We start from the raw sequence: 25,787 nt of genomic DNA on the forward strand, positions 1-25,787 counted from the left end.
TGTATGATAAATTTAAATAGGGAGATATGGAATGATTATATTGACAACACTGTGCTGTGAATGGAACCAAAATAATTCAAGGAACTTACAGTCTTAATGAAAGAGACAACCAAACATATTCCAATGCAATTTCTAAAATATAAATCATAACAAAGAAAACAAAGGGTGAAGAAATTTCTCTAATATATGAAATGGAGGCAAACTGTCCAAAGATGACCTTAGAGATTTAATGTTTAAACTTGATCTCTATAGATGAGTAGGATTTTTTTTCAAATAGAGATAGGAAAAATGGGGTTTCTTGGAAGAAGAAAAGTATATTCTCAGCAAAGTGTAAAAATTGTGTTAGTATGATAAACAAGAAGTCCAATGCATTAAATCAGGTAGAATTAGAATGTAGGCTTTCAGGGAAATAAAATAGATGATAGTGATGGCGATCAAATTTTGAAGAAACTTCTTGGTCATAATGAGGAGTTTGGTTTCCAAAGACAGTGTGGGACCATGACATATGTATAAGCAGAAAAACGGCACTGTTAAGGATGTGTATTCCCTGGTGGCTCAGACAGTAAAGAATCTGCCTTCAGTGCAGGAAGTCTGGGTTCAATCCTTGGGTTGGGAAGATCCCCTGTAGACAGGAATGGCTACCCACTTCAGTATTCTTGCCTGGAGAATTCCATGGACAAAGGAGCCTGGTAGGCTCTTGCCTAGAGTGTTCCATAGACAGAGGAGCCTGGTGGGTTATGTATGGTACATGGGGTCGCAAAGAGTCAAACATGACTAAGCAACTGACATTAAGCTATAATTCTAGAATCAGTGGGCAAAACCAACTGAAGAGAGTAAAAATGGAGTCAGGAGGTAGGTTAAGACACTATTAAGCAAGGCGAGAAAGGAAAGAGTCTGAACAAAGGTGATGGTAGTGGAAACAGAGAAAGGGGGACAAATTAAAGAAATATTTTGGAGGTGGAGCTAATATGACTTCCGTGTGTTATATAAGGAAGTTAAGAGGAGAGTTTAGGCAACTTTCAGCTTTTTAGATTGGTGAAATAAAAGGGAGAATGAGAAGAAACCACTAAAAATGATAGCTCGGCTATTGGTAACTTCACAGATAAGAATGAAGGTAAAATTATGGAAAAAAACAAAGGCTGTATTTAGTGCTTTCTGGGGGATTGATGCATATCCCAAGAAAATAAAAATCTAATATTTACTTATTTGCCAATTATTTCATAAGGTTACAATGACTAATGCAATCTAAATAACAAATAAAGTGGATACACGCCTTTCATATTTATGAGTTTTTTTTTTTTAAAAAATCATTAATAAAATTCAAGTACTCAGAATCAGACAAATTATGATTTATTTTCTCAGGTATTTCAAGAGGCAAGATAGTACCTTTCACCTCCTGACAGCAGCGGTAAAATAAATATTTTCAATCATCTAAGCACCTCTGTTTCTGCACTCATGAGAGCATGCAATTAGTAGAGACCAGGCATTGACTGATTTGATTGACATATGTTTATTTTCTCTTCCACACACTGTGGGATCACAGCATGAGAGTAATGAAAGAAGTGCTGTAATTTGCAACTATGGATTGCATGGCTATTTTATAATCATACTTACTACTGGACCTGGTGGGCCCTGGGGACCTTCTCCTCCTTTCAGTCCAGGTGCACCCTGGGAAAAGTGAAAAGCAAAGAAAATGAATTGATACGAATTGAATATAAATAAGAGGTGAAGTATGACTGAAATAATGAGAATGTTAGGAAGTGATTCCAGACACAAATTTCTATTGATCTATGTTTTTCCACAATCAGTGCATATGCTCACATATTTCCCTTTAATTACTCATGAATCTTTATTTAGTTGAGACCAAAAGAATGCTTCTAAAAAGCAATCTTATTTGCATGCTATTTACATGTTTCATTAATATGTTCATTATACCTGAGCTCCAGGAAGCCCTCTTTCACCTGGGAAACCACGTAGTCCTGCGGGTCCATCTTTTCCTGAGACACCTTGAGGACCTGGGTCACCCTAAGGAATATAATATACATCCATCATAGGAAGTAAACTTACATGCTCCCAAAAACAAAGCTAATTACCTCAAACCTAGTGTGAGTAAAGTTTGAATATCATTTAATGATGAGAGTAGTGTGTGGAATGTCACATACATTAAAATGAACTAACCACTATCTACAGCTGAGTGTACATGAATGGGTGGTTTTATGGTCAATGAAGCTAAATGTTCTCATATTTTTGTTCAGTCATGACTTGAAGTACAATAAACTGAATATTTTACTAAGATATCTTTCTGACATTCGTTTAAATACTACACCAATGTTTAGAGAATCTATAGACAAGTAAAGAGAAGCTATAGTAGAAAGCAAATGGGTGATTTCAGCCAAGAAAATTCCAACAGCATGGTATATGTACCTTTGCACCTTCTTTTCCTGCAGCACCAGGAAGACCTTGCTCCCCAGGAGGGCCAGGAGGGCCAGGATGTCCACGTTCACCTATTGGACCAGTCTCACCAGTTGGTCCCTAAAGTAGATAAACAAATTTCATCAGATTTCTCTTTTATTTTTTGGCAAAGATAACAAATATCACTCCCTTTCACAAAGGTATATCATTTTCAAATTATTTTCATGGTGTCCTACAAAATTGCATATAAAGCATTGAAAGTAAAATACTTGATAGAAGTCTGAAAGATTAGTATAATCTTGATTAAAATCTGAGTGTGTAAAGGGAATATATAGATAAATTTAAAGAGCTGTTTTCTTTGTTTAATACCAGATTTTTTCAGAGTGAAGTCAGTCTAAATATTGTTAAAAACCATTTTATCATTATAATTTCATCTCCTTCCCTCTTTTTATATAAGATGTCAAGTAAATTTAAAAATAAAAGAGGCATTATTAATACCAAACTGGTAGTTAGTCAGTGACTCACTGCTTGATAATAAGCTCAAGTTCCCCGGAACCGACACAACCAAAGTGGTTCTCCTTGGAATTTCCATGATTGGAGACCTTCCAATTGTAAATTTACATTGATTTGATAGTCTAGAGAATGTGTCAGGGGATCCTAAAAACCATGGATTTCAGCTGGCAATTCCTTCAGGCCAAAGGCTATAACAAATAGCCCACTGCCTTAAACTGCTGCAAATGCCAAAGAGAAAAATGTCAGGTCATTTATGTATCCCCTGAGTCGTGCCATTCTGTGGTGCTAGACTTTAATGAGCTTTCAAGTGTAAATAGAGAATGGTCACCAGTCGCTCTCTATCTCTGCTTAGAATAAAGTGAAGAATATATAAAGGGAAATTTTCCAGATGCTAATGTTGTTAAACAGTCCAGTGTGTTACTTAAATTGCTTATAGGTTATCATTCTCTCTTATTTTTCTAAAACTGCAACAGATTCTTACCTTTTGGTCTTGGATTAGGAAAAAAAAAACACATCTACCCCAAATTTGGGTATATCTATCTAGATTTAAATTCTTTTAATTATGTATTACTGAAAGCCCTCAACTTATCATTAATGTGCAAGCATTTCTCCCCAAAGGAAGTTTTTCTTAAACATCAATCAGAATTTCAATGTAATGGCTATCACCAAGACAAAAATGAACAGTGCTTTACATGAATGTACAAATAAAAAAGAGCGGATATCAAGTATTGCAATCAATATTGCTCCTATTAAATCACTTCCTATGTCCTAACATGAAAATATGATTAAATCTGATATAGGCTATTGAATTTTCTTATTTAAAGGACCAATGAAGAAAAATTATCCAATGAAGATGCATAATCATAATACATCTGCTATTTTTATGCCTTAAAGTAAGAGGACCGAAAGGACATGATTTCAGAAACCAGATGTTTGCATTAGGCAGAGATAAACTTTCAAAAATGCGAGGATCTGAAAATTTCAGTTAAACCTCAAGCTGTTTACATTCTAGTCAGGGCCCTAATTCTACTTCTGTTGATAAGTGACATAATAGGAATCATTCTTTTAGTTAAATTTTCACAGAAAATTGTTTTGAAGTTATTTGGAATAAAGAAAAACAAAAGTATTTTAGAGGCTTTATAAAATTGATAGGCAATTAATTAAAAGAAAGGCTCAACATATACACACAGAGAAGTATGCAAAAAGAGTATCATGGACACTGTCTTTTCATTGATAAAGTAGCAAACAGAAATTCCTTTGGTTCAAGATTGAGCTCTGAAATTAAAAGGATCAGCCAATCCAAGAATTCTTCATTTTTGCTTCTATTACACATATTCCTAGAAAGAAGATACATATTTTGTTTCTGTGTTGTGTGTGTGTGTGTGTGTGTGTGTGTGTGTGTAATGTTTTGAGATAACAAAGTATTAAGAACTAATTATAGGCCGAGAAAAGACTATTTAAAGCAATTAAGTAATTAAGACACTTTACTGCTCTGGCTCTTTTGCTACAGTTTGTAAGTAGCAGGGGTAAAACTCCAGCTGAGTAAACTAAATGTGTCTTGTCCATTCAATATGTTATGGCAGAATAAAAACATTGTTTTCTATCCCCACAAGTTATTGTCTACAAGTATTTAATACTATAATTCAGGGTACTACCTTAAATTTTGAGATTCTTTCTGCCACCTCTCTTGAAAAAGCTACTTGTCTTTGCCATTACTTCTATCAATATACACTCAAAGATTACACACTCATATTTTATCACTGATGGAAATCATTGTTAAGAAAACAGAAATTTTAAGAAAGATGTAATATAATACACATTTTAACATTTTAGAAGAATTATGTTAGAAGATTTATATTTCTAATATATTATACACCTAAATTTAATTTAAACTCAGAAAACTGAAGTCATTTCAGAATCTGAAATCTCTGAAAATAGATAATGGTCAATCTATTTAAAAAGTATCTTAATGTTTTTAGCAAATTATGTCATGATAAGGCTTTTGTGTCACCTTCATTATGAACTTTCTGACTTATTTTCATTATTTTATTTTTTTCTTTTATTCATTCAGGCAACTGAAAAATTGCTTTAGCTAACTAATGGTTTTCTGAAGTTCATTTGATGTAGGCAAATTGCATATATTTAAATACCATTTAAATTATAAAATATATTAATACTAAAATTCTCAAAATAAAATAAATTTCATGCAACTTAGCAAAAGTTAAAATATAAACAGAAAGATAAATCTTGTTAGGAAATAAGTAGTGGAATGTACCTGTGGTCCAACAACACCCCCTGGCCCAGGAGGGCCAGTCTTGCCTTGAAATCCCTAAGGAGAAAAAACAAAAGAACTATAAAAGCTATCCAGGACATAAAACATAAATTATAATTCTCTGAGATAGTTGAATAATTCACTCTAAAAGGAAGCCATCTTTTGGCTAAAAATTTCTTGCCTCATAAATCCTATGGACAGAGGAGCTTGTTGCAAATATCCTACAGTCGATAGGGTTGCAAAAAGTTGGACACAACTGAGTGACTAAGCGTGCACACAAGCACTTGTTTCTAAATGCCTATAAATTATTACATTACAGTTCTCTTTACATTTAAAATTTATTGTCTTCACTATTTTACACTGTAGTTCTATGATTATCTTCAATAAGTTTAAAAAAGAAAATACGAAAATGGGATGAAGCTGGAGCAAAACTGTGTTCTTACCCCTCATTCCCTGTGTCAGACAACACAGAAATTTTAATCTAGAAGCATTTATGGATGAAATAAGTCATGACTTAGAGACTATTTGTAACAGTCCACTGGTTCTTCATGCAGAGATAAATCTACAGTCTGTGATATCAGTGCATTTTTCTTCCCTCTATTACAACAATCTCATAAAATATAAAAATAAATTTATAAAAAGAATATTTTACATGATTTGTCACATTTCAATATTTTATCAGTTTTTTTTCTTAAAATCCAAAAGAATATACTTACAAATGTATCATACATACATTGTAGTCATCAGAATAAAATCCAGTACATGTGCGCTCATGTACTCACTAAACAAGGCCTTTGGCATATATTCTGGTACCTCTATTTCTCTAGACTCCTGGGTTATTTTCTGCATGACTGTATTATGAATAGCAAATTTCCTTCTCATGTGAGTTAATCTACACTTAACAGTTGGAGAAAGATTCAAAATGCTGAGAGAAAAATGTTCCAAAGAACTGAATTAAAGCATATAATATTTGCAAAAGTTTTATTCACTATAACATGAGATTGGAAATAAAAAAGTTAGAAAGCAAGGGACAGAAACTGGCTCCACACTTGTATCATGACCTTCCTGATGATTATTATTACATTATTTATAAAAATGAACTTAAAAACAGTAAAAAGAAAAAAAATTCTATTTGTAATTTTCTATCCTATTTTTAAAACACATTAATTCTTAAAACCCTCAGGTTTCTACTTTAGTTATCAATCACAATAGCAAAATTAATCAATTCAAAGGAAATGCATTATACAATTTATTTAGAATTTTATAAACAAAATAATAGCTTTATTGCTTAATTTTAACTTTTCAGGAACTTAACAGTTTGGACATTAGTATCCACATATGTAAGCACATATGTACAGTTATATTATATACATATTATTTTATGTTTTATTTTTCCACTGAGAGCTAACAGCTCTTAGCAGTTACTTTTACCATTTGTTTACATCATTTAGTCCCACATCCTACCTACTCCTTAGATGGTGTCAATAATTTCCATGAAAATAATCACTATTAATATCTGTGATTCTGATCAAGTCCTCTGCAACAAACTATTTCTCAACCTCTAGTCTCTGCTGAGTCTTAAAACGCTCTCAGTAAGTGCTTACTTGACATTTTCAATGCCCTCTCATGCTTTCACTGAGGAAATTCTGTGAAAAAATGTGTTACCCAGACTTGTACTCATACACCCTAAGAGTGTGTTAGCTCATCTGAGTGACAGACAGATTTGTAAGGAGCTGGAAAACAGCTCTGACCATATGCCAGCTCATGTAAAATATTGAGTTTTGCAAGTATCTAGTAAATTTGACAGTAAAGATCTTAAATATAAAATACGTACAAAAAAGCTTTTATAGATCAAAATGAAGTGTGATTATTTAATATTGCCATATACTAAGACTAGTCATTTATTTTAGAATAAGTTAAAGTATGTTTTTCAAAATTCTTAAGAACAGAAATGAATTTGATACATGTCTATTAAAAACATACCTTCTATTCTGATCACTTCTATGATCAACACACGATTTGGCACTGCATTTCTAAGAAAAATGTGGGTTGTTTCAATATAATAAAATGGTCTCTCAGTTCAGTCTCTCAGTCGTGTCCGAATCTTTGTGACCCCATGAACTGCAGCACATCAAGCCTCCCTGTCCATCACCAACTCCTGGAGTTTACCCAAATTCATGTCCATTGAGTTGGTGATACCATCCAACCATCTCATACTCTGTTGTCCCCTTCTCCTCCTGCCTTCAATCTTTCCCAACATCAGGGTCTTTTCAAATGAGTCAGCTCTTCCCATCAGGTGGCCAAAATAGTGGAGTTTCAGCTTCAACATCAGTTCTTCCAATGAACACTCAGGACTGATGTCCCTTAGGATGGACTGGTTGGATCTCCTTGCAGTCCAAGGGATTCTCAAGAGTCATCTCCAACACCACAGTTCCAAAGCATCAATTCTTCAGCTCTCAGCTTTCTTTATAGTCCAGCTCTCACATCCATACATGACTATTGGAAAAACCATAGCCTTGACTAGATGGACCTTTGTTGGCAAAGTAATGTCTCTGCTTTTTAATATGCTGTCTAGGTTGGTCATAACTTTCCTTCCAAAGAGTAAGTATCTTTTAATTTCATGGCTGCAGTCACGATATGCAGTGATTTTGGACTCTAATTGCTCCTAAAAAGCTTTAAATTGTAAGATGTCAGAATGAACTTTCAGTTTAAGGATTTCTGAATGAGGACAAATCTCAAATATATCAAAATAACTTCTTTAAAATAAGGAAACACATATATATCAAAATATAGCTGCCTTAGATTCTGATTCTTGTACAAGAAAATCTTATGAATCACAGTCAATACAGAACAAGGTGAGTAAGAAAGGTTCCTGAGTGTAAAAGTGACTCATTGTTGTCCTTTAAGTGAATTTGAAAATAGAAATATAATTTTCCAGAAATAATTCTAGCCTTCATTTATAAGAAACTACGAGATGAGAATACCTATCCTAGAATCATTAATTAACATGTTAGTTCTCCACTTTGTTTTACTTTAGACATTAGCATCACCAACTCAGTGGAGAAGAGTGAGCAAGCTTTGGGAGATAGTGAAGGGCAGGGAAGCCTGGTGTGCTGCAGTCCATGGGGTCGGAAAGAGTTGGACATGACTGAGCGACTGAACAACAATAATATTGTTGCTCTTGATAAAAGCAGAAGCTCTTGATTAAATTGAAGACAAAAGAGATTTTATGATAATAATTCTCTAGGTACCCCTTCCTCAAAAGACATTTTTGAAATATTCTAAAGTTATTCCCAAGAAGCTACACCATGACTTAGAAATGACTGACTGCAATATTTGAATGAGAATGCATTTGCAAATTTGAGTGTGGATTATCCTTTAGAGAGCTTATTTCTTGTTCACCACGCAAATGTCATTCCCAAGATGACCCCCAAACAATTGTACTCTTTGGCCTCACTAAATCATTCTTGATTTTGCTGTGTAATCCAAGACTTTGAAGTTTACTAAATCTGACTAAAACCAAGAGTCGTTACAGGAAGAATTGTCACTTGGTGAGCAAAACAGACATTGGCTGCTGGTTCCGGATTGATTTTCCCATGCAGAAAAGCACTGTGTTTTCAGATCTGTTATTCTGTACTTCAATTGAACTCCTAATATGTACTGATGCTAGCAGAATACCTTAAGATAATTTTGAGACACATAGTCAAAGGCAGTCTGTCTTGTGGTTTCTTTAAGAAATCTGGATAAAATTAGTGAATGTTAAGAGCCAAGAACTGAAATCAAGGAAAGATACTAACCTTCCTTGACAATTTCTGATTAGATTACCATCCCACTAAAGAGCCAGAAACAAGGTTTTGTAACAGTGGCAAAATAAATAAACAAAACCATCAGGATTCTTAAACCATAGTTGAGATGCCAGTTTCCCCTCTGCCCCAATCACTTTTACATAAGGTGTTCAGACAATTTGTTTAATGTTATATTCCTCATAATTTAAGCTACATTTTTTTCCATTTTCTTAACTGATAGGAGAGGGTTTATTTGACATAGTTCTAGGCAAATTACAGATTTATGGTTCCAACTTCAGTAAATATTTCATCCCTTAATTTTGGATACAAGAACCTATTATCTGAATGGGTTTATTGTAATGTGTCTCCTTTAGAGACTGGAAGGGTGAAAGACTTGTAAATGTATCTGTAAACAAAGACTTCAGTGAAAGGGTCAAGGATGACAACCTTGTGGAGGGATCCAAATGATAATGACATCTTTTCCATCAGCAAATACCTCAAATGCTCTTATTGAAAATAAGGAAAATCAAGTAATATGCATGTCCCCGAATAATCATGTTCATTTAGGTATTTAGCCATAAAATGGGTCTCTGTATGGATTTTAGGAGAAGGCAATGGAACCCCACTCCAGTATTCTTGCCTGGAGAATCCCACGGATGGAGGAGCCTGGTAGGCCGCGACATGACTGAGTGACTTCCCTTTCACTATTCACTGTCATGCATTGGAAAAGGAATTGGCAATCTACTCCAGTGTTCTTCCCTGGAGAATCCCAGGGACAGGAGAGCCTGGTGGGCTGCCATCCATGGGGTCGGACAGAGTCAGATATGACTGAAGCGACTTAGTAGCAGCAGCAGTATGTATTTTATATGTATTTTATTTTTTATTTTTTTTAAATTTAAATTTATTTATTTTAATTTGGAGGCTAATTACTTTACAATATTGTATTGGTTTTGCCACACATCAACATGAATCCACCACAGGTGCACACGTGTTCCCAATCCTGAACCCCCTTCCACCTCCCTCCCTGTACCATCCCTCTGGGTCATCCCAGTGCACCAGCTCCAAGCATCCTGTATCCTGCATCAGACCTAGACTGGCGATTTGTTTCTTATATGATATTATACATGTTTCAATGCCATTCTCCCAAATCATCCCACCCTCTCCCTCTCCCACAGAGTCCAAAAGACTGTTCTATACATCTGTGTCTCTTGCTGTCTTGCATACAGGGTTATTGTTACCATCTTTCTAAATTTCATATATACGCGTTAGTATACTGTATTGGTATTTCACGCCAGTCAGAATGGCTGCGATCCAAAAGTCTACAAGCAATAAATGCTGGAGAGGGTATGGAGAAAAGGGAACCCTCTTACATTGTTGGTGGGAATGCAAACTAGTACAGCCACTATGGAGAACAGTGTGGAGATTCCTTAAAAAAAACTGGAAATAGAACTGCCATACGACCCAGCAATCCTACTGCTGGGCATACACACTGAGGAAACCAGAATTGAAAGAGACACGTATACCCCGATGTTCATCACAGCACTGTTTATAATAGCCAGGACATGGAAGCAACCTAGATGTCCATTGGCAGATGAATGGATAAGAAAGTTGTGGTACATATACACAATGGAGTATTACTCAGGCATTAAAAAGAATACATTTGAATCAGTTCTGATGAGGTGGATGAAACTGGAGCCGATTATACAGAGTGAAGTAAGCCAGAAAGAAAAACACCAATATATATATTTTAAAAAGATTAAATGGAATTAATTTTGGTATTGTCCTTAACCTGATATTTGACTTGTTAACAATAAAGTATCTTTCTGTGAAATGATGAGATGCTAGAGATAGAAAATGTTAATCAGAAGAGTAGGATCACTTACAGTCTCTCCACGTTGCCCAGGATGTCCTGGCAGGCCATCTTTTCCAGGTGGTCCCTGAAATCACAAATATTCACCATCAAATGTCACAAGTATTTCTTGAATCATTTTAGAATCTAAATATAATGTTAGACAATTTTCTTATATCTTCATTAGATATGCTATTTTGATGTTCTATTGATTTTATATATGGTAGTACATGTAAAGGGGCTTCCCCAGAGGCTCAGTGGTAAGGGATACACCTGTGATGCAGAAGATGCAGGATAAGTGGGTTCAGTCCCTAAGCTGAGAAGATACCATGGAGGAGGGCATGGCAACCCACTCCAGTATTCTCGCCTGGAGAATCCCATGGACAGAGGAGCCTGGCAGGCTAGAGTCCACAGGGTCACAAAATGTCAGACATGGTTGAAGGGACTGAGCACGAGCAGGTAGTATGTGTATATATCTCTTTAGTATAATTCTATGAGCTTCTCTGGTGGTTCAGACAGTAAAGTCTGCCTGCAGTGCAGGAGACTAAGTTTGATCCCTGGGTCAGGAAGATCTGCTAGAGAAAGAAATTACTACCCATTCCAGTATTCTTGCCTGAGAAATCCTATGGAGAGAGGAATCCGGCAGGCTAGAGTTCATGGGGTCAAAAAGTTGGACATGACTGAGTGAATAAACTACCAGACAGCTATAACTCAGACCAACACAATATTGTAAAACTGTAATCTGAGTATTTTACATTTAAATTATTTCATTAGCAACTATATTTTTAAAGAGCATATTCACATATTTGTATTTTATTTTTGCAAAAATAATAGTTCTTCAGTACTTGACAAATGAATATTTTTCCTTATTTTTGTTGTTATTTGGTGAATATTTTTAATTCAATTTCCTGTGTATCAAGACTTGGATAATAGAGATAGACGGTGTCCTCTAGTGGTGGTCTGAGCTTCTAACTGACAAGAATGTGAAAGAAATAAAAACTCTTACAAACAAGAGCATTTTACTTATCAGTTGCTTCAGGTAAACAAAACAAGGGGCACCACTCAATTTTAGAAGTTACCAGGCCCAATTTTTCCCAGTAGCTTTTCCTAAATACCCTCTTGGAAGCATAACGTCTCTTAAACACTGCAGAGCACATCCGCTGTGCTATCACTTTAGGTAAATGATGCTGTCTTTGTCATGACTGAAAAAATAAATGAGGCTTATCAATTAAGTATTTAAGGTAAAAACCCTGAGAGGGTTATTTAGATACTTAGTCGAAATAGATGGCTTGTTTAGAATGCATTGTGGATGACTCATCCTACACAGAAAGCATTAAGCATCAAGTTCAAATTTCAAAATACGTATAATAGGTATAGGCAGAGACATTCTTAGGTGAGAACGTCTGGGTAAATGAAGGAAATGATCACGTCAATGACAACATGTTTAATGATAACGGGTATACCTCTCACAGTTTAATTATTTGAATAAACCTACTCAGGTATTAAAAATACACTATTTACATAAATCTATTTTCAAGTAACGATTCTTTGTGTATGAAGTTTGAAAAAAAAAAGTATTTCCAAATAATATCATTTTCACAGACAGCTTTCTTCCACTGGAATTTTTTCTAAGGTGGTTGTAACATCTTGGGGAAAGGCTTCCTGATGGTGACTAGTACCAGCTCTCTCTCTGATCTCCTCTTTATTGACACACTGTTTAAGTTATCAGCTCTAATTAAAGCCTGTATGATATTTCACAAGATCATTGGTTGCTCAGTGATTTGCTCATATTTTCCAGGACCATATCAGCGATTCTATTGCCATTTTCCCCAAAGACCAAAACTGGAATGCTTTTAACCAAGTCCTCCAAACATTCTTGGGCATCACAGACCCATTCTTTCTTTCAAAAACATATATTACATACTTATGTGCTGGGCACTAGGTAATCATAATATGAGATACAGTTCTCAGTTTGGAGGTGAAACACATAAATAAGTAATTTATTGTTACTGGATCTTATTTAGGTTCAGTATTTCAAAGTAAATAAAAACAAGTCCTACATTCAATCACTATTTTGATACATATGGGTTTAAATGTGCTATCAACTGGGGTTAGTAGTAAAACTTTAAATAAAATTACAGGGTGACTGCTAAAGAATAATAAACATGAATCAGACACTTTGTTCCACCATACTAAAATGCATCTCAAATGATGAGTTTTGCAATCAGTATAGGCTATTTATAGGGCTTCCCTGGTGGCTCAGTGGTAAAGAATCCACCTGTAAGGCAGGAGACACAGGGGACAGGAGTTCAGCCCCTAGGTCCAAAAGAGCCACTCCAGTATTCTCTCCTGGAGAATCCCATGGACACAGGAGCCTGGCACGCTACAGTCCATAGGGTCACAAAGAGTTGGACATGACTGAGCATGCAAACACACATAAGCTATTTACATTTCTTCAACATTTGTAAATATAAAAGTTAAATATCTCATTATATTTGTTGGTATGAAAAGTATAGATAATACTTTTATTGTAAAATACTACCACTCTTTAAAATAATGAACTTAGATATAAATAACATCATCTGAGATGAATGTAACATGATTTTTAATGGCTTTCCTAGATACTCTATGGGAGCAGTGTGTAATAGACTATATAAAAATTCATATCATCATTTTTCTTGATTTAAGTATGCATTCCTAATATTAAATGATAAATCCTAAACAATTTTATTGACTCCAAACAACTATCCAATAAAATAAATATAATGACCAAATAATTTCCTGGCATTAATTTAAAAATAATAATATCATTGATCAAAATAGATGGACATTTGATGTCATTGGAGAATGTCAGTGACAACAAATTTATCTAAATGGGGGTTGTGTGTATATAGCAAAGTAATCTGTGTAAAGATACTTAGAAATAAATATTAAGAATTTTTTCACTTCTTATTTGTACTGCATTGATTTCGCTATAAATAGAAGATATCTTATAGTAGGCATGTTATAAATCTTATTAATCACCAGAGTTAACTTTTTTTTAAATGGGGTAACTATATGCTGACACTGGCTTGAGGTAAATAGACTCTAAACCTGAATATTCCAAGTACCCCATATGTATCTGTGTGAGTATACATATACACATATATATATATTTCATTTATTTATACATACATACATTATAATATATATACATTTCCTAATTATAATGAAAATGAATCAGTTAATTTGAAGGAAGAGGAGCTTGGTTCAATCCTTCTACCTGAATCCTTCCTTCTAAATATTAAAGAAATGAAGACAGGTCTTTCCTATATGTTATAAAACTGCATACCAGAACAAATGTTAGGTACTTTATTTCACACTCGAATGTTTCATTTGTCAGAGAAATAGAGTATAAAAATCATTTTGTTTAGCAGTGAAAGCAATGTTCCTTAACAGGGTCATGGCTCTCTACCAGGCTGCATGCTTCTCAAGTGTAGGCATTTATTACACTTCTAATACGTAAGAGACAAAACGCATGCATGATCAATGACTCAAAACTTGAAAGCTACATGAGGGAATGGACTGAAAAAATCTGAGGAAAAATGGCATTCTGTGACAATAAAATTATCCTATATAAGAGAAACTTCTTAACAGTTTGCTCAAATATAAATGGCATGATAATGTTAAAGTTACACATATCACTGGATTTTATGTTACTAAACAATAATCTATGAGCATGGCTTCAAAATACTTATGAATGGATCTTATGTGCACAATTTTGCAACAGTATTTTCATTTCTCTATATATGCAGCTTTACATCATTTAATATTACATTTGGAACAAAACTGAAATAGTAAACAACATTATATGCATGTAGTATCTATTATCCTGTGTTTAATTATAGGTATTTGTGTTAATCCTTTTATAACATTATAATACAGATAATAGCCTTTTTTGATATATTTGCAGTAATATCAAGATTCTTTGTGATAAAAATAATACTTCACACTTAAATCAGTATTTTACAATAAATAACCCATTTTCAAACATGTGAGCTAAAGTCACATTTGAAAGTAATCAGGGAAAGAAGGAGTTATTCAAACTCAGTAAAAGTACTGGAGAACATTTTATTTATTTATAAATGATTTTCAGCATGTTTAAAAGTAAAATGTACTCATTTGTAACATTTATTTAGGTTTTAAACATCTTAATTTAGTAGTGTTCTTTTATGCAAGATTGTTATTGAACTATATTTGGTAAACTATAATTATTTATATTAGATACATAATTATTAGAAATTAGAAAAATTTTTAAATGTTAGCATCCAAAATGCCTTATATAACTTCCTCATACAAGGTGTATGTTGTAGTAGTTTGTAAAAAAGATTCAGTTCAAAATCAGTTTAAAACATGCAGCTGGAAATCTGTATCAGTATGTCTCTAAATGAAAACATCCAGGATGTGAAAAAAGCTGTCAGTAATTATTTACAAGGAATTAGTTATTTGTATTATTGCATTGAAAAAATTTTGTTCTCAAATCATTGACTGAAAATTTTAACTGTACTCAGTTTCCTACAGAGTAGGTCATATTCATATTCAAACTATATTGGTCTTAATCTCAAACTACTTTTGAATTCACTATTGAATGTCAGGCCCATTGACCATTGGCATTGGCATCATCTGGATATTTGCCAGTAATATCAAGTCTCAAGACCTATCCCAGACATACAGAATCAAAACCTATGTTTTTAACAGAATACCAACATGATTTATGTGTACATTAAAGTTTGAATAGCATTGTCTACTCTGGACTAGAACAGTGCTTCACAAACATTACCATGTATCAGAACTACCCAGAGAGCTCATTAAGACACAGACTGGGCCCCTCTCCTTGAGTTCCGATTAAAGGGGTAAGGTGGAAACAGGACACTGGATTTCTAACAAAGTGCTGCTGATCTTGGTGGCCTATTGGGGCCACCCTGTGAGAGCAATTTCCTTTGACAGGTGGGTGCTATGGTTTGAAAGGTTGTATCCCTTTGAAATTCATATGATGAAAGTATAATGCTCAAATGTGATGTCATTAGCAAGTGGTACCTTTGGGTGGTGCTTATGTTATCTTCGTGGAACCCTCAAGAATGGAATGGTTGACTTATAAAAGTGGTTCCAGAGAACAGAAAATGAAAAGTCTGCTACCTGAAAAGGGGTCCTCACCTCATCATTCTGGGACTCTGATCTCTGACTTACAGCCTTCAGAACTCTAAGAAATAGATTCTACTTTTTATACACTAGACAATCTATGTTTTCTTTGTTATAGCAGTCAGAATGCACTAAGGCAGTAAGTTGATACTAACTCTTATAAATAAATTGAATAGGTTGCCAAAAAAGGAGAGAAAAGAGCAACTGAGCACTAGGCATGTCCTATATTCCCATAAATGTCTGTGTGAAAAGAAAAGATTTCAATTAACTTTGTGAAAATATTTGATGAGGATAGTCTAACTGTGGCTCTAAATAAATTTTATAAAAAAGGGAATGATTCAAGAAAGGTTATCATTACATTTTCTTAAAAAATACATTATAAAGGCAAAAATAGTAAATATCAATAATAGATCTTAATGTGATATAAGTAATATCAGAATGTTGGAGGATGATTTTGAAGAAGGATGCATTGGATGATAAAAGATATAAGAAATTAATACACCAAATATTTAAGATTCAGTAATGATTTTTAATGTCATCAATAATACTGAATGATTTTTAATGTCATCAATAATACTCATTGCAGTAGAAGAGTAGTTGAGACAATAATATTCATGTTGTTCTAGTTTTGATATATTTGAAGGGATGCTTAATCAGATACATCTAAATTGTATTCAGAAATGTTTGATAAACTTCAAAATCTGAAAATACAAACTCTGGCATTAATCACCATTTTGTCTTATGGGCTTCCCTGGTGGCTCAGTGGTAAAGGATCCTCCTGTAATGCAGGAGGCCAGGAACTAAAAATTTGACTCTTGGGTTGGGAAGATCTCCTGGAGGAGGGCATGGTAACCCACTCCAATATTCTTGCCTGAAGAATTCCATGAACAGAGGAGCCTGGCAGGTGCAGTCCATAGGGTGGCATAGAGTTGGACACAACTTCAGAGAAGGCGATGGCACCCCACTCCAGTACTCTTGTCTGGAAAATCCCATGGACAGAAGAGCCTGGTGGGCTGCAGTCCATGGGGTCGCTAAGAGTCGGACACGACTGAGCGGCTTCACTTTCACTTTTCACTTTCATGCATTGGAGAAGGAAATGGCAACCCACTCCAGTACTCTTGCCTGGAGAATCCCAGGGAAGGGGGAGCCTGGTGGGCTGCCGTCTATGGGGTCACACAGAGTCAGATATGACTGAAGTGACTTAGCAGAAGCAACTTGGCATGCATACATGCATTTTATTTTTATAGGAATTTGTATCAATATTTGTATCCAAATATATTTCACATATATGTGACATATAAGTCACATATAAGCTGTGACTTACAAATTTGAAAACACTATCAAGTGAAGAAAGAGAAAGAAAAACTATGATACTTACAGGAGGGCCTTTTGGTCCAGGGAATCCAACTGGACCTTGAGGTCCTTGAGGACCCTGAAAAGAAAAAGCAGTAGGGAAATCTAAGCATATACTTTAAAAGGAACATGTTTATACTCTGAAGTTTATTTCTACAGATAAAGAACAATACAGGCTACAGCTTGTTTACCATAATGGCAGAACTATGGGCAATACAATGAGATAATCTGTGCTAATCTATAAGCAAAATGGATGATTTTCCACACAATTCAGTACTCAAAACTGCACATCACATAAGTGGTCGTAGCTTAAGAACACTGCAATTATTTAGAATTCATATTAAAAGTAAATAGAACATGGATGTATCAGAAAACCTTGTAGATAATCTACTTTCAATATTAGCTAAAAACATCTATAGATGGAAGATATTTCAATTCAATAGACTCCCCCAAATTATTTTTAAAATTGACTCTATACATATTTTGACACTACAGTCATACAAGATTAAAGGAAAAAAATAAGTGACAATCTCACAAGACCATCAGTTCAGTTCAGTTCAGTCACTCAGTCGTGTCCAACTCTTTGCGACCCCATGAATTGCAGCATGCCAGGCCTCCCTGCCCATCATCAACTCCCGGAGTTCACTCAAACTCACGTCCGTCGAGTCAGTAGAGGATACCTTTTACTAATCTCTATATTTAAAATGTATTTGTTTTTAAGGATATTGCTATCTCATTTTATTCATGCATAAGCTTCTTTTTTAGATAAGATGAAAATAACTCTACTATGTCCCAAATATTGAAAAAGAAATACTTATGCCACAAATTATCCATTGTTTATGCAAAATTCAATTTATTTCAGTGTGTTCATTTTTTGCTTTTATTCTGTTTTATTTTTGCTAAAATTTCTCATTTTAGACCGAAGTAAAAACTATATTAACTAAGACCTTAATGGTAGGCATTCATGCTCTGCAAATCATGAGTATGAGGGATCATATTTAACTTGCAGAATATCCTAATGAGTGCATATAAGTATATATGTATCAGTTCAGTTCAGTCCAGTTGCTCAGTTGTGTCTGACTCTTTGTGACCCCGTGAATCGCATATATATACATAAATATATTGTTAAAGAAGGTCATTATAATGGGCAAATATAGGTATTTTTCATTTCTAATTCAATGGTACTACAAAACTCTCTCCTTGAACTTCCCAAATCATATATACAGAAGAGAACGTTTCTGTGATATTTTTATTGTTCTTCAACTGTGTGCCTAAGACATAACAAATAGTTCATGATACTTAAAATTCTTTGAGAAAATGGTATATTATAGAGAACATATCTGATTACACAGAATGCAAGAAATACATTTTGTATATTTAAAACATGTATAAATGTTTCTTGGAAATGGTTTCGAGCATACTTAAAAAAAATTTTTTTTTTTTAAATCAACCTTTACTTTGAGCTTCCCTGGCAGCTCAGATGGTAAAGAATCTGCCTGCAATATGGGAGACCCAGGTTCAATCCCTTGGTCGGGAAAATATCCTGGAGAAGGGAATGGCAACCCACTCCAGTATTCTTGCCTGGAGAACCCCACAGACAGCGAAGCATGACAGGCTACAGTCCATGGGGTCACAAAGAGTCAGATACAACAGAGCGACTAACACTCACTTTACTTTGATCCTCAAAATATACTTTTCCCATTCTCAAAATGTCTTCACAATCACAAGTGATCATGTTCTTGGGTTACACTGTTGTGTTCCAAAATAAAATCATGAAGATTTATAGCTGACACTGAGATTTTGGAATGTATAATAAAATATGTAAATAGAAAAGTTTGTGCTTTAAAGACAAAACTCAGTTATGCTATAATTTGTTAAATGGCTCTACTGGTTCTATTTCAGTTAATGATGCAGCCATTTTAATTAATTTAACTGTATATTCCAATTAAGATGACTAATACAAAATATTTAAAATGTGTATATCACTTATGAAGTCAAATGTATAGGATAAACTTAATTTGGAAATAGCTCATCAACAGTGAGAAATATTTAATAGAAACTTGATCCAAAGCCCTGAAACAAAAGTAATTTAATGTTTATTCTTGGGTCTTATACACTGACATTTCTGTCACAAACGGAAAGTTTATTTTTTAAAAAATGACCTATTCTCAGTTTTAAGTTATATATCAGAGGGTATTTCTGTTTTACTTTTTGTGAAATACCTATTATAAATTTCAATAATATAAAATGTATAATTTTATAATATAAATATATAATATAAATTTTATACTTTAAATATAAAAGGTATAATTAAAATTTTAGAATATTAATTTCTTTGATAGTAATGTAGAATATTTTAAATTCTTTCAAGAGGATAGCTTTTAAAATCTGGCTGCAAAAATGCTATAGTTTGCCAAACAAACAAAGGGTGTGCTTACTTATGTATATTTAGCTTTATTTTATATCAATTGAAAAATCAGTTTACTAAATAGTTTTCCTATTTACTGGAACAGATGCTTTATCTTGATATGAATGTTTATCGATTATGACTTAATGGCTACTGGAAGCTTGCATGTTACCAGCATAATGCTACTGCCAGCTCCAGGAACAAAGTGTCAGTATGGAAAGCAAGAGTGGGGGAGGAGAAGGTATAGGTGTTATACATATATTTAAAAGAAATATAAGATTTTGGTTTGAGTTTAAGAGTTGATATGATAGGCCAGTTACACATATAATTTCTCTCACTTCTATAACAAAAATAGTAGCACCTAAGTGATGAAGATTTTTTAGGGAAGTAAATTAAAGAATGGGCTTCCCACGTGGTGCTGGTAGTAACCTAGCTGCCAATGCAAGAGACTCATAAGACACGAATTCAATCCCTGGATCAAGAAAATTTCCTGGAGAAAGACATGGCAATCTACTCCAGTATTCTTGCCTGGAGAATCCTATGGACAGAGGAGCCTGGTGGGCTACAGTCCATAGGGTCACAAAGAGTCGGACATGACCAACATGACTTAGCATGCACACACATATTAAAGAATAGGAACTTTAAAACTCTGATGTTTTGTGGATGACTGCATACATGTATTTCCAAACGCATGTAACTTTTCCCAGAAATTTAAACACTTTTAAATATAAACATTTATATGATGTAACTATTGTACTTACTCTTTCACCAGGAGGGCCAGGAGGACCATCACCACCTGAAGTGCCCTGAGAAAAACAACACAAAAAGAGAAAGAAATCAGTTTTGACTCCTTCCAGTAACAGCCATCCTCTGGAAGAGGAACCTACAGACAAGCCCAAATGGAACAAGCTCTGACAGTACCTTTGGACCTGGTTTCCCAGTAGGACCTCTTGCTCCTCTTGAACCTCGAGGTCCCTGCATGTAAGAGCAAAGATGAATTGATCTAGTTCCAATTAGATCAAAACGGCACAGGATCAGTTTTCTTTTTTGAAGCAAATTATTTTGGCAAGTTAAATCCAAAATGAAAATCACCATTTTAAATCAAGGCCCTTACCGTTGGACCACGCTGACCCCGAGGGCCCGGTTTGCCAGCTACACCCTGTCAAAAACAGTTCAAACAGCTTCAGTATACAGTATATCACAATGAATTGCGAGTCTGGGTCTGAGAGATAGGTTCCCATGCAAGAACACTTATATTAGTCCAGAACAGTATACTTGTATATCATACCCGGGCACCTTTCTCTCCATTGGCGCCTGGAAACCCAGGAAATCCAGTGGAACCCTACAAAAATAAAAATAGTAAACAATGAGTATATTAACATTTCAGCAACAAGCTGAAAGTCTTTTAAAATACAGTGGTTCTCATAAGTGAGTAGCATTCAAATCAAAAATATAACTTTAAGATACCATACAACCTTTATTCATGTACTGAAAAATGAACTTACAGTGACACCTGAAATCCTGGAAGCATTGAAAACATGAATTGATAACACATCTTAGTTTTCAACTTTAAGGAAATTAATCAAATATATCATTTTTTATACTAAAAAATAGCAATTAAAGGACACTTCATATAATATAAATTTTCACTTATAATTCTACATATTTGTTTCAACTCTGAAGAAAAACTTTGTTTTTCACAAGCATGAATAATCAAATAGTAAAATAGGAGTTTTATAAAATGTTTTTCTGAATTAACATTATTGTATTCTTGTAGTATACTTATCACTTTTTAGTTGAGTATTTTGTACCTTTGGAACTGGATAAAATCATAAAGATTAAAAATCTTCCCCCTTTTCTGTTTGATGTTTAAATATGATTAGATACAGCTGAGAGTCTAAGTCAGACTGTCCAGCATTAAAATCTGTTATGGGGATTCCAAACACATGAATGCAAGACTTATGTTTGTCATACAGTCATGTAAGTAAATTGAGTACATCACCTATCCCCTTTGAGCATAGCTTTTTCTTCAGTAAAATGAGATCATCTGCATCTTATAGGTACTTTGGCACTTGTAGAACTGAAGGAAGGCAAAGTATAAAAATAATAATAATAGATAACATTAAATAAGGATTATTTAAGGATGTATAAGCCCTATAAAAGCACTATGTAATTTAATCCACAGTTACCTTCTACAAATGGAATATAATTCCATTTTACCTTGTACATATGTCCAGATCTTCATCTACCAAGAGATTCCTTCGAACATGATTTTGATTGGTTTGCTTCATTATTGTATCATGAAATAAAGCAGATTAGGGTTCAATCCTTTCTCTTCAACTTACTAATAACTATAAGACCCTCAGATTGGTGGGTGGGGGAGGCGGCTTCCAAGCACTCACTTTTCCTATTCAGACCAGTGTATGGATTAAATGCAATAATGTATAAAATGTCTAGCAAAGAATAGTAGACATGCAGATTTTATGCACTTTCCCATGCGTCAATGAAGGTAAAACAAAGCCTTCTTTGACTTGAATACATCTTTGGGTTTTGTTTTTCTTTCTTCTTCTATTAGGTTCAGGTGTACAGTAAAGTTGATCAGTTATACATACACACACACAAATATATATTCTTCACTCAGATTTTTTTCCATTAAAAGTTATTACAAGATATTTAACATAGTTCCCTGTGCTATATAGTAGGTCCTTATTGTTTATCTATTTTATATACAGTAGTGTGTATCTCTTAATCCCAAACTCCTAATTTGTTTCTTTCCCCCACTTCTCTCATTTTGGTAACAATAATTTGTTTTCTATTTTAGTGCACACTCATTTGGAATGAACTAACCTAAAGTAATACTTCTCTCAGTGATAAATGTCTCCTCTGTGTCAGAAGAGTTTAGAGTGACTGCTAAAAGAAGGGACTGTCAAATCCTACTGCAGGCAATAAGGTCCAGGAATTTTCATTTTTAACAATTTCTCCAGGTGATACATACAGAATAGGTGTTATCAATTTATATTTCCTCCACAAATCAGGAAATTTGTATGTGAAGCCTTATGGCATTTGATGGACAAAGCTTAGTAAGAACTGCTAAGCTTCCTATTAGGACCCATTTAGCAACATATTATAATTCATTTATAGAGACCACTATGTGATCAACCTGAGGACAATTATTACAACATGTAATGCTCATATTCTTCTTCAGCGTTACTGGATTAATGTGATATTGAATGGTTTGCTCTTGAGAAACCTATATGCAGGTCAGGAAGCAACAGTTAGAACTCGACATGGAACAACAGACTGGTTTCAAATAGGAAAAGGAGTACGTCAAGGCTGTATATTGTCACCCTGCTTATTTAACTTCTATGCAGAGTACATCATGAGAAACGCTGGGCTGGAGAAGCACAAGCTGGAATCATGATTGCCGGGAGAAATCTCAATAACCTCGGATATGCAGAAGACATCACCCTTACGGCAGGAAGTGAAGAGAAACTAAAAAGCCTCTTGATGAAAGTGAAAGAGGAGAGTGAAAAAGTTGGCTTAAAGCTCAACATTCAGAAAACGAGGATCATGGCATCAAGTCCCATCACTTCATGGGAAATAGATGGGGAAACAGTGGAAACAGTGTCAGACTTTATTTTTGGGGGCTCCAAAATCACTGCAGCCATGAAATTAAAAGACGCTTACTCCTTGGAAGAAAAGTTATGACCAACCTAGACAGCATATTGAAAAGCAGAGACATTACTCTGCCAACAAAGATCCATCTAGTCAAGGCTATGGTTTTTCCTGTGGTCATGTATGGATGTGAGAGTTGGACTGTGAAGAAAGCTGAGAGTTGAAGAATTGATGCTTTTGAACTGTGGTGTTGGAGAAGACTCTTGAGAGTCCCTTGGACTGCAAGGAGATCCAACCAGTCCATTCTGAAGGAGATCAGCCCTGGGATTTCTTTGGAAGGAATGATGCCAAAGCTGAAACTCCAGTACTTTGGCCACCTCATGCGAAAAGTTGACTCATTGGAAAAGACTCTGATGCTGGGAAGGATTGGGGGCAGGAGGAGAAGGGGACGACAGAGGATGAGATGGCTGGATGGCATCACGGACTTGATGGATGTGAGTCTGAGTGAACTCCGGGAGTTGGTGATGGACAGGGAGGCCTGGTGTGCTGTGATTCATGGGGTCGCAGAGTCGGACATGACTGAGCGACTGAACTGAACTGGATGCCCACATAATGGGGGAAAATGTCTGCAAATTACATTTTTGAAAGGCTTTCAAAAGCCTTTTCTCTATCTCTGCTGCTGCTGCTCTGCTAAGTCTCTACAGAGAATCATATAGTTATATCTGGTAGAGTATTACTATGTGAATACTCTAGGACATTGACAAGTAGTACAATTCAATATGGAAGTAATTCATTTCTATCAAATTCAATTTAAGGACAAATATTCATCTGTCCTGAGTAGAAGAGAAATACATTTATAGAGACTTCATTTGAACAAATGGCTCTTATGTATCAATTTTATGTTTAATAAATTTATTTTCTTACATAGTTTCTGCTCTAAGAAATTTATGGGAAATAGACAAAAATGTCTAATCCACCAGCTAAATAATTTGTAATATATGGGCATATTTTTCTCTTTTTCACATGTAAAAATTATCACCAAAATATACAATTTCCATGGAAAGACATCTGCTTTTAAGTGGAAAAAATAAACAGCCAACAAAAGGCCAAAAAGTCAATGGTTAATAGCAAAATCAGCTCTTTTGGTGAATAAAACTTTTAAAATTAGTTTAAATGCTATTTTTAAATATAAACTAATTCTATCTGAAAATAGTTTTTACTTTTTGAAATAGCTATCTTTTGATACAACATATAATGGTACATCTTTTAAAAGCCCATTATGGTTTACATTTCTAGTAAGATATTACATAAATTATATTGTCTAATTATAGTCCTTATATTGCTTGAAAATTAGCAGCCAAGTTTTAGTGAAAGGGAAAATCACTCAGTCATGTCTGACTCTTTGCAACCCCATGGACTAGTCTGCCAGGCTCCTCGGTCCATGTAATTCTCCTGGCCAGCATACTGGAGTGGGTAGTTGTTCCCTTCTCCAGGGGATCTTACCAACCCAGGGACCAAACCCAGGTCCCCCACATTGCAAGCAGATTCTTTACCATCTCAGTCACCAGGGAAGTCTAATTATAGTCCTTATATTGCTTGAAAGGGATTAGTAGTCTAGTTTCATATTTAGTATAATAAAGTCTTAAGCCTATTCAAAATTCACTGGCTTCCACATAAGAAAGGATGTGACCTTATCTTTGATTTTTGATGTATCCATCATTTTTTATTTAAGAACTGAGAAACATAAATGGTTTTGATCATAGAAAAAAGTTAGGAAGAAAAGTAAAAGATAAAGATAAAGACCAAAATTTCAGACATTTAGGTTAAAAGGTAAAAATGCAATGTTTGATTCCTCGAGGAAGAAGCATTTCTCTCTAGTCATTCTGGTCCATTTTGTTACTAAAGAACTGAATGATTATTGAACATAGTATTGACTTAAGAAAAACAGAAAAATATAAGAATTTCAAATAAACCCTTAATAGAAAACTATATTCATTCATGTAAATGTAAAAACAGATTTCTGTTTTTAAATCAAAACAAAACCACAACTGCAATTCAATTTAAATCAAAAATTTGCCCAATAAGTTAAGAATAGTTTAAAGTTGTATTTTATAAAGCAAATATCTTCTTTTACTCAAAGCACTTGTGAAAATGCTTGACATCCAAAAGGAAGATAACCAAGTAACAGAATAGGGTATTAGAGACAATATTTAAAAGGTAAAAATTACTAATTAATGCTTGTATTATTTTTTAAATCATAGATTAAATGCATCTTTCTTTAGAAGGACTCCATTACCTCCTATAATACAAAGAAATATTCTAGAAAGCCAACTAATAGGGCAAAACTGTATGGCAAGCCTAAAGTACTGTTATCACATGATAAAGAGTCACAAGTGCATGAAA

At 34.4% G+C, this 25,787-nt stretch overlaps 1 protein-coding gene across 1 annotated transcript in view; it reads right to left on the bottom strand.

The window, feature by feature from the left end:
* Nucleotides 1–25,787, bottom strand: part of COL11A1 (collagen type XI alpha 1 chain) — a 231,805-nt gene that overhangs the window by 78,960 nt on the left and 127,058 nt on the right. Inside the window, exons 32-41 of the mRNA XM_069599057.1 lie at nt 21,058–21,111; nt 20,884–20,928; nt 20,691–20,744; nt 20,531–20,575; nt 17,388–17,441; nt 10,866–10,919; nt 5,201–5,254; nt 2,425–2,532; nt 1,936–2,025; nt 1,615–1,668 (exon numbers count right to left, since the gene is read on the bottom strand). Of these exons, the coding sequence (XP_069455158.1) occupies nt 1,615–1,668; nt 1,936–2,025; nt 2,425–2,532; nt 5,201–5,254; nt 10,866–10,919; nt 17,388–17,441; nt 20,531–20,575; nt 20,691–20,744; nt 20,884–20,928; nt 21,058–21,111 (612 nt within the window). The remainder of the gene's footprint in view (nt 1–1,614; nt 1,669–1,935; nt 2,026–2,424; nt 2,533–5,200; nt 5,255–10,865; nt 10,920–17,387; nt 17,442–20,530; nt 20,576–20,690; nt 20,745–20,883; nt 20,929–21,057; nt 21,112–25,787) is intronic.

Source organism: Ovis canadensis, chromosome 1 (genome assembly GCF_042477335.2).
Source record: "Ovis canadensis isolate MfBH-ARS-UI-01 breed Bighorn chromosome 1, ARS-UI_OviCan_v2, whole genome shotgun sequence".
Classification (NCBI taxonomy): Eukaryota; Metazoa; Chordata; class Mammalia; order Artiodactyla; family Bovidae; genus Ovis; species Ovis canadensis.